General features: G+C 31.6%; 2 protein-coding genes across 2 annotated transcripts in view; both read right to left on the bottom strand.

The window, feature by feature from the left end:
• LOC101892536 (protein 5NUC) overlaps nucleotides 1-19,748 on the bottom strand; it is a 174,379-nt gene that overhangs the window by 93,179 nt on the left and 61,452 nt on the right. The window lies entirely within an intron of this gene.
• Nucleotides 8,272-19,748, bottom strand: part of LOC105261721 (uncharacterized) — a 31,593-nt gene continuing 20,116 nt past the window's right edge. The window contains exon 3 of the mRNA XM_059126205.1: nucleotides 8,272-14,706. Within this exon, the coding sequence (XP_058982188.1) occupies nucleotides 14,408-14,706 (299 nt within the window). The 3' untranslated portion in view covers nucleotides 8,272-14,407. The remainder of the gene's footprint in view (nucleotides 14,707-19,748) is intronic.

Raw genomic sequence — 19,748 nt, 5'->3', positions numbered from 1 at the left:
CATATAAGGGTACCTCCCGATATTCGGTATTTAGATGATTTTGGCGAAATTATTTACCGGAATTGTTTCAAAATCGGTACTTAAAGTTCGTAATAGGTACTACGGCTTAAGACAGAAAATGGGCCATGTAGGTCCACGTCTTCGTATAGCGCCCATATAACTGTAGGTACAGCATGCGGTATTTTTATGATTGTAGCGACATTATTTACCGGAATTGTTTCAAATTTCGCATTTAAATTTCGTATTGGATACTACAGCCTGCAACAGGAAATTGTCTGTACAGTTCCACGTTTTATAACCCTCATGGTACCTCCAGATATTCGGTATTTTAATTTTTTCGTCATTATAACAGATTTTTTTTTAAGTTTCGCATTTGAATATTGTAATGGCTTATGACAAATGTTACCTACGCAGGTTCATGTCGTCATATAGACCCTAATATAATAGCTATATTCGGTAATTTTAAAATTTTAACAGAATTTTTAACGGATTTTATTGCTTTTGAAAATTGCCAAATTTGTACCAAATGGTGGAGGGTATTCAAAGTTCGGCCCGGCCGAACTTACAGCATTTTTACTTGTTTTTTTTTTTTTTTTTTTTTTGTTTTATCTCTACAGATGTCAGCGGCTGGCTGGCAGCGAAAAGCCGCCAACAAGACTGGCAACATGTATCCAAGGGAATAGTTTGCAAAATTCCCTTTTCCTGACAATCGAAAGAGCGGCAACAAAATTTAGATGATGACCAATAATTTTAACATTTCACATGTGGCAATATTAAAACCCCTTTCCTAAAAATTTGCCATGGTAAAATAATAAAAGTAGGTCTATTTGCTAAATATGGAATATGGCAACATTATCCAAATACAAACTACTGGGTGAGAGCAAAAAACTGCAACCCAATTCAGACTGCTGTAATTTCTAAGTAACTCGTACGACATCTAGACTTATTCTAAAATTTGATGCTATTTCCGACATTTTTTGACTTCATTCAATGAAATTTAAAAAAAATTTAAAAAATTATGACGTTTGACTTTGTTGCAGTTCTTTTATCTTACCCTTTATTTTCATATTCAAGTATGACTAGTGGCATATTATACAAAAAACTTTTACACCACACTGTTGGAAAAATGTAAACAACCGCACACACACACCGTTATATTTTTCTCCCCCACATTTCTCACATTTGTTGTTTATTCAGATTGTTCTACAAAACAGTATCACCTGAGTTGAGATGAGAGCGAAAGAGTGTCAATTGTTCAGTTAAGTATTGCGGTACCGTGTTGTACTCAATCATTGGTGTTTACATAGGCAAATGAAAATATAGACAACGAAAAGTTAGTTTTGTCTTTTTTTCCAGGTGGCTCTCATCTTGTTTTGCATAGTCAACATGCTGATTTACGCGTTCAAGCCACTCGACTACGAAAACACATTTTATCGTTTTTCAAGAATTTCACTGGAATATTCCTATATTTTTCGATGTCATCACGTACTTTTCACATTTCTTTTATTATGAAATAATTTTCAACTGGCAAATATCCTACAGTTTTTGTTATTTTTAACGTTTTAGAATTGAGTGACTTCAATATTCCCACTCAAACCCCTGAAACGATATGAACGACATCTGCTGATTCGATTTTTTTCGAAGATAAACGGTGAGAGCATTTCGTTGTCTATATTTTCATTTGTCTATGGTGTTTATTGGCAAATTGTGCATAACGGCGGCGTATGTGTGGGTTTTAAGTTAAATTTTATTGATTTTAAACCCAGTGAACGATATTTTACAATTTTCAAAAAAAAAAAAAAAATTATATTCATGGTACTATTAAAGGTGAGAATACATAGAACGCTTTTTCGACTGACTTAAGCCATCGGCTGGCTTTTTTGAAAAGAAACAAGTGAACAAGCTGTATGTTCGGCTTTGAATATCCTCCACCATTTGGGACGATTCTCGATTCTCAATAACAATAAAATCCGTTTAAAATTCTATTAAAATTTTAAAAATACCGAATGTAGCTGTTATGTTAGGGTCTCTACGACGACATGGACCTGCATAGGTAACATTTGTCATAAGCAATTACAATATTCAAATGCGACACTTGAAAAAAAATCGGTGAATAATGTAGCTAAAATTATAAAAATACCGAATATCGAGAGGTACCGTCATATGGGGACTATACGAAGACGTGGACCTGCACAGACAATTTTCTGTCTTAGGCTGTAGCATCCATTTCGAACTTCAAATACCAAATTTGAAACAATTCCGATGAATATTGCCGCTAAAATCATCAAAATACCGAATATCGGTAGGTACCGTTATATGGGGGCTATACGAAGACGTGGACTTAATTGGCTCATTTTCTCTCCTTGGATGTGGTATTCATTACGAACTTCAAATACCAAATTTGAAACAATTCCGGTAAATAGTGTCGCTAAAATCATCAAAATACCGAATATCGGGAGGTACCTTTATATGGGGGCTATATGAAGACGTGGACCTGCACAGACAATTTTCTGTTATAGGCTGTAGTATCTATTTCAAACCTCAAATACCAAATTTAAAACAATTCCGGTAAATAATGTCGCTTAAATCATCAAAATACCGAATATCGGGATGTACCGTTATATGGGGGCTACACGAAGACGTGGACCTACACGGCCTATTTTCTGTTTTATGCTGTAGTACGTATTACGAACTTCATATACCAAATTTGACACAATTCAGATGAATATTGTCCTTAAAATCATCAAACTACCGAATATCGGGAGGTACTGCTATATGGGGGGGTATACGAAGACGTGAACCTGCACAGACAATTTTCTGTCATAGGCTGTAGTATCCATTACGAACTTCAAATATTAATTTTGAAACAATTCCGATGAATATTGTCGCTATAATCATCAAAATACCGAATACCGGAAGGTGCCGTTATGTGGAGGCTATACGAAGACGTGGACCTACATGGCCAATTTTTTGTCTTAAGCCGTAGTATTTCTTACGAACTTTAAATACCAAATTTGAAACAATTCCGATGAATATTGTCGCTATAATCATCAAAATACCGAATATCGGGAGGCACCGTTATATGGAGGCTATAGGAAGACGTGAAACTACATGTCCAATTTTCAATACCAAAAGTCCTGCAGACATAGTATACATTTGAGTAAAATTTTATCAATCTACTTCATTTCGTTCGGAAGCTAGAGTGATTTCCATAGACGCACAGACGGATAGACGGACGGACATAGCTAAATCGACATAAAATGTTATGCTGATCAAGAATATATATACTTTGTGGGGTCTAAAATGTATATTTCGAGGTTTTACAAACGAAATGACAAACTTAATATACCCTCCATACTATGGTGGAGGATACAAGGAATGATCGTTAGACCAAAATCGAACTAAATCAACCTAAAACTCATTTGTTCAAGACTAGACAAAATGCATTCTGAGTAGATGGTTTGTGTCTATACTCTCTAGAATAACAGCTCATGACAGGGCCATGTTAATATAAATACCACATTTATAGAAAAAAATGACAAATAAAAGTTTGAAAAATCCAAAAATAGGATTTGAAAATTCTATTCCATAGACTTTCCCAATTAATTCCATATCGCCTAAGCGGTTTAAATCACCTAATGCCATGTTTACGTTAGAACTTTTTGTAGGGTTAACCTACTTTGAGAGGATTTATTTGAAGTAAAAGTAATGGATATGACAGTTTAAATCCAAATCTAGTGGGTTAACCCTCATATATATAAACGTACTATAACATTGCTAACTATGTTGCATGGCAGAAGAATACGGGTAGATGCATCAACGCTTGGAAGCATTGATATGTCAAAAAAATTTAAATGTTTTTTTAAAAATAAGTAGATTTTTATATGCTTTCTTATACTACGTCATTCGGAGGTTATTATAATTAGCCTTTTTTCAAAAATTTTTCAAATTTAAATAGTTTTTCATTCAACATTTTCAATTCCAAAATTGGTTTGACAGTTCATTGTCCAAGCAGCTGTGTCGACGCGTCTACCTGTATTCTTCTACCATGCTATGTTGTTACGATATCATAACAACAGAGGTATTTTCACATGGTTGCCATATTTTGACTCTGTCTTGTCCCATCTTTATACTTTTATGTCTTTGCTTTGTTCCTATACGAAGAAGAGTTTCACTTTTACATGACGTACAGGTGTCGCTCCATGAAAATAACTCACAGTTATTAAATTTCCCATTAAATCTCCGGTAGGTCTTATTAAAAATGTTTGTTGGGACATTTATAGAAAATGCAAATTTTCATTATGTCTCAAAACAATTTTGCCAAAAAAAAAAATTGCTTAATTTTTACGATCAATTTAAGTTCTACGAGGGTCGTGTGTGAAGCTTTGGTATGTAAAAATAACAAAGAAGTTCTAAATACCATTTCGCCCAAAAATAAATTCATTCAAGTCGATTTGATATGTGGCCTTGTGACATGAAAAAATGATGATTTTTAGCAAGTTGCAACTACTTTTATGTAGGCAAGAAACGGATAATCTTGAATCTTTGGCCCTCAATCTATATTAAGTTTATTCCAAACTAAACTCCCCAAAATGGGTAGCAATGACACTTTTTTCAAAAACAAAAAAAGAGCAAAGATTCCATTTCGAAATCATTAAACACCACTCTAAGGGCTACCTGATTAAATGCATTTTAAATTGGCTGATGAAACGAAACGTTTAATCCCCTGCATTTCAAATCGTGACTATAACCAGTTAATGGCTTTTGCGGTTTATTGTGTGACAAGCAGCCAGCCAGCCGGTCAGACAGACAACAGGGACTCCATTTGACACAGGTGTTTCCGCTAAACATCACGTAACTCATTTGTAACAGCAGCAGCAGCAGCACCAGAATTCATTCTATTTCATTTCAAAACAAAGACTTGAGAATTTTTACATCATTTCAATATCATTTGATTGGAATGCAATTCGACGCCAGGCATTTCAACGATCGCTAAAGACACATTGCGTTGAGAATTTTTAATGTGAACAAAATTATAATTACTGTTTCGAAATCATTGGAGAAAAATGCCAAATGTGAACATACATATGTATGTGTTATTCGCCCAGTATTGAAATGGTATTGCCAAAACATGGTCACATGTGTATCAAATGTCAAATGTGAATTTGAAATTTTAAGAATCATTTTAAAAATTCAAACAAAAAAATAATAATATTTTCAAACATAAAAGTAATATATAAATGGCAAAAAAGTAGGTTCTGAACGAAATCTCCCTTAAAACACATTGTGTTTTATGTGTAAAAGCCAAAAATGTTGTTTACATTTGTCTTGGGTAAACCACAGGTAAAGGTTAGACTCCACATCGTGTTAGTGTCATATGTAAAGTGATTTTGTTTACATTTTGTAATTACCAAATTTGAAGCAGAATTTTAGGCGTGGCCAAGAACCTTTAAACTTAAGGAAGCGCTATAGTTTTTATACCCTCCACCATAGTTTGGAGGGTATATTAAGTTTATCATTCCGATTGTAACACCTCAAAATATACATATTAAATTCCATATATACTTATATTCTTGATCAGCATAAAATTCGATGTCGATTTAGCTATGTCCGTCCGTCTATCCGTCTGTGGAAATCACTCTAGCTTCCGAACGAATTGAAGTAGATTGATAAAATTTTGCTCAAATGTATATTGTCTTCAGGACTTTTGGTATTGAAAATGGGCCATGTAGGTCCACGTCTTCGTATAGCCCCGATACCTCCGATATTCGTTATTTTGATGATTTTAGCGACATTGTTAACCGGAATTGTTTCAAATTTGGTATTTGAAGTTCAAAAGGGATACTACAATCTAAGACAGAAAATTGTCTGTGCAGGTCCACGTCTTTGTATAGCCCTTATATAACGGTACCAACCAATATTCCGTATTTTGATGACTTTAGCGCCATTATTCACCAGAATTGTTTCAAATTACGTATTTGAAGTTCGCAATGGATACTACAGCCTATGGCAGAAAATTGTCTGTGCAGGTCCACGTCTTCGTATATCCCCCCATATAGCGGTACCTCCCGATATTCGGTATTTTGATGATTTTATCGGCATTATTTACCGGAATAATGTGTTTGAAGTTCGTAATGGATACTACAGCTTATGACATAAAATTGTGTGTGCAGATCCAGGTCTTTGTTCAGCCCCCCATAAAACGGTACCTCCCTATATTCGGTATTTTGATGATTTTAGCGCCATTATTCAACGGAATTGTTTTAAATTTGTTATTTGAAGTTCGTATTGGATACTACAGCCTAAGACAGAAAATTGTCTGTGCAGGTCCACGTTTTCATATAGCCCCCATATAATGGTACCTCCCTATATTCAGTATTTCGATGATTTTAGCGACATTATTTACCGGAATTGTTTCAAATTTGGTATTTGAAGTTCCAAAGGGATACTACAGCCTAAGACAGAAAATTGTCTGTGCAGGTCCACGTCTTCGTATAGCCCTTATATAACGGTACCAACCAATATTTTGATGATTTTAGCATCACTGTTCATCGGAATTGTTTCAAATTACGTATTTAGAGTTCGTAATGGGAACTACAGTCTGTGAAAGAAAATTGTCTTTGCAGGTCCACGTTTTATAACCCCCATGGTACCTCTATATTCGGTATTTTGACGAGTTTAAGTACAATACCCATCGAAATTTTTTGAGATCTCGTATTTGAATTCCGTAATGGATGCCACAGCCTGTGACAGAAAATGTAATCTAAATTGGCGCCCAACCAATTTTACGATGTTGAAATCACGATACAGCCCACATTATTTGACGTAGAACTTCAAAATTTTGGAAGAACAATTTGTATTATGTCTAGGATGGTTGGTATTGAAAATGAGATATTTCGATCCATGTTTTGGTATAGCCTCCATAAAACGGTACCTCCCGATTTTCGTTATTTTGATGATTTTTGTCACATTTTTTTACGGATTTTTCTGAAAATTGATATTTGTAGGTTATATTGGGTTTCTAGCTCCGGTGGCGAAACATTGCATGTATAGGTCCACGTTTTGGCATAGTCTCCATATAACGGTACCTCCCGATATTCGGTATTTTGATGATTTTTGCCACATTTTTTTTACGGATTTTTCTGAAAATTGATATTTGTAGGTTATATTGGGTTTCTAGCTCCGGTGGCGAAACATTGCATGCATAAGTCCACTATTTGCTATAGCCCCCATATAACGGTACCTCCCGATATTCGGTATTTTGATGTTATTTGCCACATTTTTTCACGGATTTGTAGGTTATAATGGGTCCTAGTTCGTGTGGCGAGTCATTGTATGCATAGGTCCACGCTTTAGTATAGCCCCCATGTATCGGTACCTCCCGATATTCCGTATTTTGATAGTTTTTGCCACATTTTTTTACGGATTTGTCTGAATATTGGTATTTGTTGGTCATAATGGGTCCTAGTTTGTGTGGCGAAACATCGCATGTATAGGTCCACGTTTTGGTATAGTCTCCATATAACGGTACCTCCCGATATTTGGTATTTTGATTGGTTTTGGGACATTTTTCACCGGAATTGTTTCAAATTTGGTATTTGAAGTTCGTAATAAATACTACAGCCTATGACAGAAAATTGTCTTTGCAGGTTCATGTTTTATAACCCCCATGGTGCCTCTATATTCGGTATTTTTATGATTTTGGGCTACCTTATAAACAGATTTTTTTCAAGTTTCGCATTTGAATATTGTAATAGCTTGTGACAAAAGTCGCCTATGCAGTTCCACGTCATCGTATAGATACTAATATATGGCTACATTCGGTATTTTTAAGATTTTAACATAATTTTTAAGGGATTTTATTTTTTTGAAAATTGCCAAATTTGTACCAAATGGTGGAGAGTATTCAAAGTTCGGTCCGTCCAAACTTACACTTTTTTTACTTGTTTTTTTTTTTTTTTTTTTTTTTTTTTTTGAAAAAAGGCCAACTCTAGATAGTGGCGCCCAATGAAGGGATGCAATGAGTTTGGTTTGTAATCTGCACAAGTTTGATGTAAAGCGTCTCTCTCCCACTGTATTCTCTTTCAGCGGACTTTCCACAACATATAGGGTTGCCATGTTTTCATCTAAAATAAAACAACATTATTTTTTTATTTTTATCGTTTTATTTGTAATATTTCTTTATTTAATTTGTTTTGGTTTTGTTGCATTTTTAATTTCAGTGTCTTAAGAGAGAGAGATTCATCTATATTCGATACAGCTGGTTTGTTGTTGGTTTTTGTTGTTTTTAATGAATTAAATAGTCTTATTTGGAAGTATTTAAACTATATAACAGATTTTCTTGGAGTATTGTTGTTGATCTATGGTATTTGTTGTTGTTCGTTTTTTTTAAATCAAATATTATGTGTTTACATCCACATACACACATTAATGTTTTCAGGAAGTTGGGGAAGTGTGAGGGTGGGGGGGTTGTTGTTGCACAAAAGATTAGATTTGTTGTTGGAGATGGCGAGGGAGGAGGAGGAGGAGTTGGATAAAATTCATTTCTATTTATTTGATTTTCTGGCTGTTTAAAATATAAACATACGCACATCTGTGTGCATATGTGGTTCGTTCCAGCCACGTTAACAACATTTATCTGACACATCTGTCCAAAATATCATAATTTTTTTTATTTCGAGTTTTTGTTTTCTTCTTTAACGCATAAAAGGCGACAGGCACTAAAAATAACACTGGGGGGCTTTTGTTTTTTTTTTTTCTTTTTTTTTGGTAAGGGCCAGGGGGAAATTGATGGATGGACTGTAAAGAGAGATTGCATAGAGATTTGCACTTTGTGTGGAGGGAGGGAGGCAGAGATTGGGGAAATGTGTTTTTTTGTTTTTGTTTCGATTCTTTCTTAAGAGTTCTGTTATTACATATAGCTACTATTTATACATACTATAAATATGTATTTATGTACGAATGCAGTAGGTGTAAATTTAATTTATATTTTAATGTAAAACTTAGCAAGCATGCTGCTGTTTTGTTGTTTTTTCGTTATTTTTTATATTATTTTTTTGAAAATTTTTTCTATGGAGGCACTCTAATTTAACTTTGGCTTTGATTTTGCGACAAAAAAATGCAATGACAAAATCACAAAAAATATGACATTTGTATATAATTTGGAAAACTAGAAAAATATTTTACAAAAAATAAAATTTGCGCGTTTTTAATTATTACTAATACATCTTACTATATATAATATAAAATGCAAAAAAAAAAAATACAAAATTACATTGTTTTGTAGTTCACCCAAAAAAATATATATTTTTATAAAACTGATCAATATCCAAGCCTTAAACAATTTGGAGTTAACTACATTTGGCCCGGGTGTTTGTTTTTTTTTTTTTTTTTTGAATTTTTATTTTTAGTTTTTTTGTTTCGCTTGACTTGACTAATTTTAAATTATGAAAAATTTTGTTTAACAAAATAAAATCTACACATTAATATAATACAATTTACAAAATAGAAAAAATAATAATAAAAATAAAACTGTTGACGAGAATTAACTTCAATGAGGCAAAGAAGAGAGCTAAAATCAAACATACATTCATGGCAAAATTAAGAAGGTAAAGTCATTTCAAAAAAAAGCATACCCATCTCTGCATTTTCTGTAATTTACCTTGTCACATTTCTTTACATAAGAACAGGTTCCAATCTCTGTACAATGGATTTTTAAATTTCAAATTTTGACAATAAAATGTTGTCAAATGAATAATTTTTAAAAAAAAATGTAAACATGTGACTACATGACCCTACCTTCTTGATTCTACCATGCATACATCATATAATTTGGAAATTATGATTCAATTTTACCTTATCGCAACTAACTATACTCTTTTGGCATTGATTTTAAGCATTAAATGGTCATATGGTTGTAAATTCATTTTTCAAAAGTAATCATGTAAACGTTGTTTAAGGGGAAGAGGGAGAGAGAAACGTTGTTAAGAGAAAGTAAGCAAGCAATCATGATCAGCTGATTACATGGTAGAAGAATACAGGTAGATGCATCATCAACGTTTGGATATATTGATATGTCAAAAATTTTAAATGTTTTTTTCTTATACGACGTCATTCGAAGGTTATTATAATTCACGTTTTTCAACATTTTTTCAAACTTAAATAATTTTTCATTCAACATTTTCAATTCCAAAATTGGTTTGACAGTTCATTGTCCCAGCAGCTGGGTCGATGCGTCTACCTATATTCTTCTGCCATGCATTCTAAAGAGAAATCATGATCAGCTGATTACCAGACTGATGGTTTGTTTACATATAATAGATTTCGTGGATTTCAATTTTCAGTGGCATTGCGTAAATGTCAAATCTTAAATCCCGTGGATTTCGCTTGACATATACACAGCTGATCATCTAGGTGAGTTGTCAAAACACTTATTGTTATTGAAATCACAGTACAAAAAAAGATAAACAAACCGTAAACACATTATGACATTTTGTCTGATTGGTGTAGCGCCTTATTATTTCTCCATGGAATTGACATTTTAAAACCTTTGTTTACGGCTTTTAAACATCTGATGATCAGCTGAATTTAATCTAAAAGTACATTTACATATATTTTTTCAGGATTAATTTTGACAATTGATCAATCACAATAAATTTGAGTAAGCTTATTGTGATTGGTATATGTCACTATTAAATATTTGCAAAAAATCTATATGTAAACCAGCTATAAAATTTAAAGATGAGAAAAACCGGTGAGTTGTGTTGCATTGATTCTATCATGGTCTGTTCCAGAATTGCAAGAATGTAAAAATTTTTACTACGATAACCGATTTTCCCTTTATGATATCGAAAAAAGCTAAACTAGTGGATTCTTACAGGTTCTGGAAAAGAACAATACTTAGCTACTTATATGAAAGGTATCTAATACTGGGTACACACAGAGAAAAACTTCACCAAAACCAACCGGCCACACATTAAATTATATTATTTGTTATTTCACAATATTCGAAAATATTTTCCACAAATTTTGAAAATATATGGAACTGGGATTAATAAAAACCAACAGTGAATTTACATGGTACAATTAATTCAAGTCAGTCTCATTTCAAATTAGCATACCCTACAATTTTCTATAATGTACCTGTCAAATTTGACTTTAGCAAAAGCAAGTTCCCATCTGTGATTTGTGTGTACAGAATAAATTTATGAATACACATTTTGACAATTAGATGTTGGTAAAAAAATAATTTCGTCAAAAAAGTGAATGAGCTACCTTCTTGATTCTACTGTGTCCAGAAGTATATTTTGGAACTTTTTTAAAATGTTATCGACTTGTGTTTACACAAGACAAATTGTCTCCAACCAGAGTTGTATTTTATTATAATAACATGCACCCAATTGTCTTGTCTTTTGGTTTAATTCACAAAGAAAGTAGTTCAATTCAATAATTCACTACGCAAACTACGAAAGAAATGGATGAGTCTTTCTTAAGGTGAGTATACATAAAACGCTTTTTTGACTAGTTTAAGTCATCAGCTGGTTTCTTAGAGTAGAGGAACAAAAGAGTTTAAGGTTGACTTAGATTGATTTTGGTCCTACGCTCTTTTGTTATTTTCCGAAGAAGCCAGCCGATGACATAAGCCAGTCAGGAGAGCGTTTTATGTATCCTCACCTTTAAGGAAAAGATAATTCTAATTTGGTCATATGTAGACTGATACATACTAATACAGATAGTCGCATCGACACAGCTGCTCGGACAATGAACTGTCAAACCAATTTTGAAAATGAAAATTTTGAATGAAAAGTTATTCAAAATTATAAAAATTGTTAAAAACGGCATAAAATAATACCCTGCGATTATTGTTTTATAAGAAAACTTATAAAAAATATTTTTGACATATCAATGTCCTAATGGTACCTTATACAATATAAAAATTGTACTGCATTAGAATAGAACTTTTACATATCTCCATTAAATATATTTGGCCATTTACAATTTTTAAACTTAACAACAGATTTGCTTGATTGAATGTGTGACCAGCTAGCTTCAATAGATTTACTAAACATTACAATAATAACAGATTTTCTTGATTCAATGTGTGACCAGCTAGCTGTAGTAGATTTATTAATTATTACGAGATTAAAGGAGTATACCATTTACAATTATCAAACATAACCACGATTTACTTGATTGAATGAGTGGCCGCAGGTAGCTTTAACTGAATTTTTAATCATTAAGAGAGTTTAAAAAAAAACCTTTTTGACATATCAATTTCCTAATGGTAATGCTATACAATATAAAAATTGTTCTGCATTAGAATAGAATTTTAACATATCTCTATTAAATATATTTGGCCATTTACAATTTTTAAACACGACCACAGATTTACTTGATTGAATGTGTGGCCAGCTAGCTTTAACTGAATTGTAAATCATTTAAAGGGTTAAAAAAAAACCTTTTTTAAAATTTTTGACATATCAATTTCCCAATAGAACTTTTACATATCTCTATTCAATATATAATAAACATAACCACATATTCACTTCATTAAATGTGTGGCCAGTTAGCTTTAGTAGATTTATTAATTATTAAGAGATTAAGGGGGTAGATCATTTACAATTATTAAACAAACAGATTTACTTGGTTGAATGTGTGGCCATTTTTTAATGGATTACACCTTTTTTCAAATGTTTAACCAAAGCAACAAAATTACTTGAATGAATGTGTGGCCAGCTAGCTTTAACCCTTAACTACAGATGACCGGTATTTTTTAGCGGTAAGCATTTACGATTTTTCAATTTCGGGGATAACTGAATGTATTTTGTTTAAAAAAATGCGCGGTTTTATAAAAGTAAATAGTTTTAAAACTTTTTCAAGATCTTGATATACAAAAAATATATAACAGACATATATTAAACAAATTTTCCAATTGTTTTACAGAAATTTTATGTGTTTTATATAACCGGTAACAATTACCGGTGGTCTGTAGTTAAGGGTTAATAGAGTTGCAATAACTACGAGAGTTTTCTACCTATAAACCCCTACAAAAGGGAATTTTCTGAGATATTTAAGAATTCAATGTCTGGCCATGCTACCCTGTAAATTGCAAATAAATATGAACCCTGATAGCTAATTATATGAAATTTCATAAATCTAACAGAAAAACAACTGATCTAAACATCTCTTTTTATGGTTTAAACCATTTAAGAATATTTAAACAGATTTTCTTGATTGAATATATGGCCAGGTAATTTTAATCGAGTTTTTAATCATTAAGAGAGTTTTCTTCAACAAAATTACTTGAATGAATATGTGGCCAGCTAGCTTTAGTTGAGTTTTAATAACTACGAAAGTTATCTACCTATACACCCCTACAAAAGGAAACTCTGAGATATTTGAGATAATTGAATGTCTGACCATGCTAACCTGTAAATCGCACATAAATGTGAACCCTGATAGCTAATTAATATAATTTCATAAATCTAACAGAAAACAAACTGATCTAAACCTCTCTTTTTATGATTTAGACAATTAAAAATTGTTAAAACAGATTTACTTGATTGGTCAGCTAGCTTTAATTGTGTTTTTAATCATTAAGAGAGTTTTCTACCTATAAACCCCTACAAATGGAAATTCTTTGAGATAATTGAATGTCTGGCCATGCTACCCTGTAAATTGCAAATAAATATGAACTCAGCTAGCTAATTATTATAATTTCATAAATCTAACAGAAAACAAACTGATCTAAACCTCTCTTTTAATGATTTAAACAATTTAAAATTCTTAAAACAGATTTACTTGATTGATGATGTGTGGGCAGCTAGCTTTAATAGAGTTTTAATAACTACGACAGTTTTCTACCTACAAACCCCTACAAAAAGAAACTCTCTGAGATATTTAAGATAATTGCATGTGTGGCCATGCTCTCCTGTAAAACGCACATAAATGTGAACCGAGCTAGCTAATTATCGTAATTTCACAGATCTAACAGAAAACAAACTATTGTTAATTGTTATTTCTTCTAAAGAAAAAATCTTGCTAATTTCTTCGTATATAAGTACATTTGTGGTTCTTTTTTTGTTCTTCTTTTGTTTGTATATAATTAGCATTGTATGTCAGTGGTTTCGTTTAACATGATAAGATAAAGAGATATATGTTGGTAGGTTCGATGCAATGAACGTGTTATATGATGTGAAATGTGTTGTTGTTGTAGTTGTTTCAGCCTCTTTTTACACTCGTATATAATAATAATTATAAATTTTGTTCCATTTGTTGATAATGTTGTCTGAGATTTCCTAAAAATGTTTCCTTTCGATTTCTTTTAGTTAGGCAGATACAGGACAAAAAATATATATGTATGTATATATATATATATGCACACAAAAAAAAAACAATTCTCTTAAATTTAATACCAAATTGATATGGCCATGATGATCATCATGATTATGGTATTTATGCCACTCAAAATCGAAGCTCCACCATTCATTTCGGTGATATTTTCAGGTGCCTTCAATTCAATCTTCACATACTGACGCACATCGGCCGGCATAACGGAACACGAGAAATTACCGCTCTTTGTGCTGGTATAATTATAAATGGTAAGGCTGTGCTTGTTGTCCACATCGTACATGCCCACCACCAGTGTGGTGTTGCCATTTGTAATGGGCAATTCATCGCGGTACCACATGATCAAGTTAACGGCTTCTGTAATTAAAGAAGTAATGAAAAAAGAGGGTTAAATTTGTCAAAATGTTGAAGGAAGAAACAAAGAATTGAAATATTATTCAAGTTAATCAAAATTAAAAAGCTCCTTTTTGGAAGCAACCCAGCAGCAGCACGTGCCAGTTGAAAAAATACCCCCATCATCGCCTGCAGCAGCAGCACACGATAATGCCATAAATACTCCCACCAATTATTAAATGCGGGTCTATTATCAAGTAGTAATTAAAAATTGAAATGAAAACAACAACAATGAGAATCACATATTTTTGATAATGGACAGAACAATAGGGCAAGCAGACATGAATGAAAAAAAAAAAAACACAACAAAAAATAACTTTATTACAATGGGAAAATCTAAAGTGGTCTCATAAAGAGGGTCTTAAATTTGAGACGAAATACTTGACTTCAAATCGATGAAGAGTATGTAAATGATTCAGTAAGACATAATTAGAAAACAAAAAAATTAGGGATTATGGCGGCATTGTTTTATTGAAAAAAAATGCCAGGAGAAGAAATCAATTTAAATGTCTAAAAAATATTTACATCCATTTTAAAAATTTGTTAAAAATTATAGAATCAAGCTAATAATCCGGTATTTCTTGATTGCAAAACTCTTTGGAATAGTTTTGGATAAAAAAACGTACTTTACGAAAATGGTGATATAAAAAACAAAACTCAAAAAAAAAAATAAATAAATAAATAACTTTATTACAATACGAAAATTCGAAGTGGTCTTTTAAAGAAGGTCCTTAATTTGAGACTTCATATCGATAAAGAGTTTCTAAAAGATATAATTAGAAGGCAAAATATACGGATCATAGCGGCATTGTTTTATTGAAAAAAAAAAATCAGAAGAAGAAAACAATTTAAATGTCTAAAAAACGCTGCCATTCAGCTTCCAATTTCTTTTTTAGAATTTAAGGAATATATGCGGATAATCCGGAATTTCTTAGATGCAAATTTCTCTGGACTTGTTTTGGATTAAAGACGAATTTTACGAAAATGGTGATATAAATATACAATTAAGAAGAGATCAATTTAAATGTGTAAAAAAATGATGCCCAGCTAACAATTTTGATGAAAAGTTATACGAATATTAGATGGAAATCGAGGATTACTTGGTTGCAAATCTCTTTGGTATAGGTTTGGTTTAAAAAACGTACTTTACGAAAATGGTGATATAAAAAACAAATAAAACTCAAAAAAAAAAAAATTATTAAAGTGGGGAAATCTGAAGTGGTCTTATAAAGAGGGTCTTCAATTTGAGACGAAATACTTGATTTCAAATCTATGAAGAGTATCTAAAAGACAAAATTAGAAAACAATATATACGGATGCCAGAAGAAGAAAGCAATTTAAATGCCTAAAAACGCAACCATCAACCTTCCATTTTTTTGGATTTAAACAATATATGCGGATAATCCGGAAATTCTTAGTTGCGAATTTCTCTGTACTTGTTTTGGATTAAAAACGTATTTTCGAAAATGGTGATATGAATATACAATTAAGAAGAAAGCAATTTAAAAGTCTGAAAAATTATGTCTAGCTAACAATTTTGATGAAAAGTTATACGAATATTAGATGGAAATCCAGGATTTCTTCGTTGAAAAACTCTTTGGAATAGTTTCGGATAAAAACCCTACTTTATAAAAAAAAACTCTAAAAATAAATAACTTTATTACAATGCGAATATCCAAAGAAGGTCTTAAATTTAAGACGAAATACTTGATTTCAAATCGATGAAGAGTTTCAAAAAGACATAATTAGAAAACAAAATATACGGATCATTTATTGAAAAAAAGCCGGAAAATAAAACAATTTAAATATCTAGAAAAACGCTGACATTCAGTTTCCAATTTTTCTTTTAGAGTTTAAAGAATATATGCGGATAATTCTTGGTTGCAAATTTCTCTGGACTTGTTTTGGATTAAAAACGTACTTTACGAAAATGGTGATATAAATATACAATCAAGCAGAAGCCTATTTGTGAAATGTCTAAAAATCCAGACACTTAGCACATATTTGATTATTTTGACGAATATTAGATGGAAATCTAGGATTATTCCTCTAGAATTTCTTCGGATGAAAAACGTACTTTACGAATATGGTGATATGTATAAAAATAAACGAAACTCCAGGACATTTAAATTAACAATTGCATATCTTCATTTTATTCGAAGAATAGACTAAGGCTTATTTAATAAGGTCACACAGAAGACAAATTCAGGCCTTATTGTGAGAATACATAAAACGGTTTTTTGATTGGATTGCATTGTTTTATTGAAAAACATGCCAGATGAAGAAATAAATTTAAATGACTAAAAAATGCTGTCATTCAGCTTCCAATTTTTCTTTAAGATTTTAAAGAATATATGCGGATAATCCGTAATTTCTTAGTTGCAATTTTTTTAAACCTGTTTCGGATTATACACTCAAGAAGAAACTTTTTTATCTAAAGTCTAAAAATCCAGAGACTTAGCTCAATTTTGATTATTTTGACGAATATTACATGGAAATCTAGGATAATATTTACTGTGGATTTGTTTCGGATGAAAAACGTACTTTACGAAAGTGGTGATATATATAAACAAACAAAACTCCAGAACATTTTCATAAGCAATAGAATTTATTCATTTTTTCGAAGAGTAGACCAAAGCTTATTTAATAAGGTCACACAGGAGACATAAAACGCTTTTTTGATTGGCTTAAGTCATCGGCTGGCTTGTTCGTAGAGGAAGAAAGGAGTTTTAGGTTTACTTAGTTCGATTTTGGCCCTATGCTTCTGTGTTCTTTTTCGAAGAAGCCAGTCAAAAAATAGGCGTTTTATGTATTATCACCTTTAGACTTCTTTTTCCGTAAAATATTTTTAACGTGGAATCTATAAAAAACACTAAACAATATTTGAAACATTATACCTTCCAAGTTTGGTCAGAAAAATATAAAATTTTTATAAATTTGAATTAAAAAGTTTTATTTTGACCATAAACGATGACAAAATTTAGCCCTACCTTGTCATCCTTGGTCTGTTCTCGAACTGCAAGAATGTAAAAGTTTTTACTACGATAACCGATTTTCCCTTTATGATATCGAAAAAATTTGCAAAACTATCAGATTCTTGCAGGTTCTGGAACAAAGCACCTGTAAATACACCTTGGCATTGAACAGCTTTCCTTTGCGACACGGAGTTCTGACTTAATTAACAATAAAAAAACATTTTCTTTACTACCATCGTGATACAAGATTTAAGAGAGCTTTTGCAATTTTCTGAAGCATAGGTCACAAGGATAAAAATTGTTATTTGAAAAAAAAAATACATAAACTGAATTACTTCGTCTTTGGTAATGCCAGTGTTAGTTCACAATGGAACTAGTTCCAAGCTTAATAGAAGAATACAGGTAGATGCATCAACGCTTGGGAACATTGATATGTCAACTTTTTTTTCAAAAATATGTCAATTTTTATATATTTTCTTATTCCACGTTAATTGGAGGTTATTATAATATGCGTTTTTCTACAAAAATTAGTTTGACAGTTCATTGTCCCAGCAGCTGTGTTAATACATCTATCTTTATTCTACTATCACGACACCTTTCCTTTGCGACATTGGAGTTCAAAACTCTCTGGTCTAATTAACAATTAGGAAATATTCCTTACTACCATCGTGATATAAGCTATATGAGAGCTTTTACACCTCTTTGAAGTATAGGTCACTTGAATAAAAATTAATATTTGGAAAAAGAATACATAAACTCAATTACTTTGTCATTGGTAAAGCCGGTGTTAGTTCACTATGGAACTAGTTCCAAGGTAGTTTCGAGTGATTTACATGAATTTGAACTCTACTTTATCTTTATATCAAAAAAATGTGTTTACGAAAATGGTGATAATAACATATTTTAAAGAAATTTAAATCATAGAATTCCCGGCGATACAAGGTCTTTCTATCTTATTACCAAAAATCAGATACAGAATTACGAAAGGTAAAGTCATGATATGTTTACAACATGGTAGAAGAATATAGGTAGATGCATCAACCTTTGGAACATTGTTATGTCAAACATTTTAAAATGTTTTTTTTTTTTTCAAATATCAGTAGATTGTTATATGTTTTCTTATACGACACCAATCGGAGGTTATTATAATATGCATTTTTCAACAATTTTTATAAATTTGAATAATTTTTCATTCAAAAATTGCAAAATTTGTTTGACAATTAAAATTTACAAACGTTTGACATCTTATTGTCAAAATTCATATTTATGATTTCATTGAACGTACTCAAATCAGGGATGGGAACCAGTTTTCTATGCAGAGAAATTTGACAAGGTAAATTACAGAAAATGCAGAGATGGGTACGCTTATTTGAAATGACTTTTGATTATCTCTTATTTCAATTAAACTTTATCCAAATATTTGAAGAAAAAAAGTTTTCTTTTTTTCAAATTCAAAGTTCTGCCATTGAACTTAGAAATATAAGAAATGTTTTCAATTACTTTTGCGCATAGCATGATAGCGCCAAACATAATGGTCAGAAAAAATATTTCCAGAATGTTTTCATTCATTCGCACTTTAATTACTTTCGCACCCACCTCCCTTCCCCGCACCGCTGAAGAAAGAAACCAAAGAATGTTATCTTAACAAGTGGTGGTCGAGCTATTATTTGACTTTAAGAAAAGAAAAATGAGAAACAATAAAAAATTGACTTTGAAAATAACAACAAATTGAAAAACTATAAAATATTCAAAAATAGAAACGCTGAGGGATTACCAAGTTCTTTTACCAAAAATTCCAACGTTCGGGAGCTGAATGTTTGTTTGCAATAACTCATGGACACAAGGTAATAAAATTTTGAGATATATGAGAAATATCACAAAGACACGTAATAAAATTCAAGATAATTAAAGGGAAAAATAAATAATGAAACAGTAATAGCAACACCAACAACAACACCTAACACGAGAAATCATAATTAGAATATTTTATCGCTGGCTAAACAAATTCCACGTTTTTTTTCTTCTTCCTGT

The sequence above is a fragment of the Musca domestica genome, unplaced genomic scaffold (genome assembly GCF_030504385.1).
Source record: "Musca domestica strain aabys unplaced genomic scaffold, Musca_domestica.polishedcontigs.V.1.1 37, whole genome shotgun sequence".
In the NCBI taxonomy this organism is placed as follows: Eukaryota; Metazoa; Arthropoda; class Insecta; order Diptera; family Muscidae; genus Musca; species Musca domestica.
This window is presented reverse-complemented; position numbering and strand designations above follow the sequence as displayed.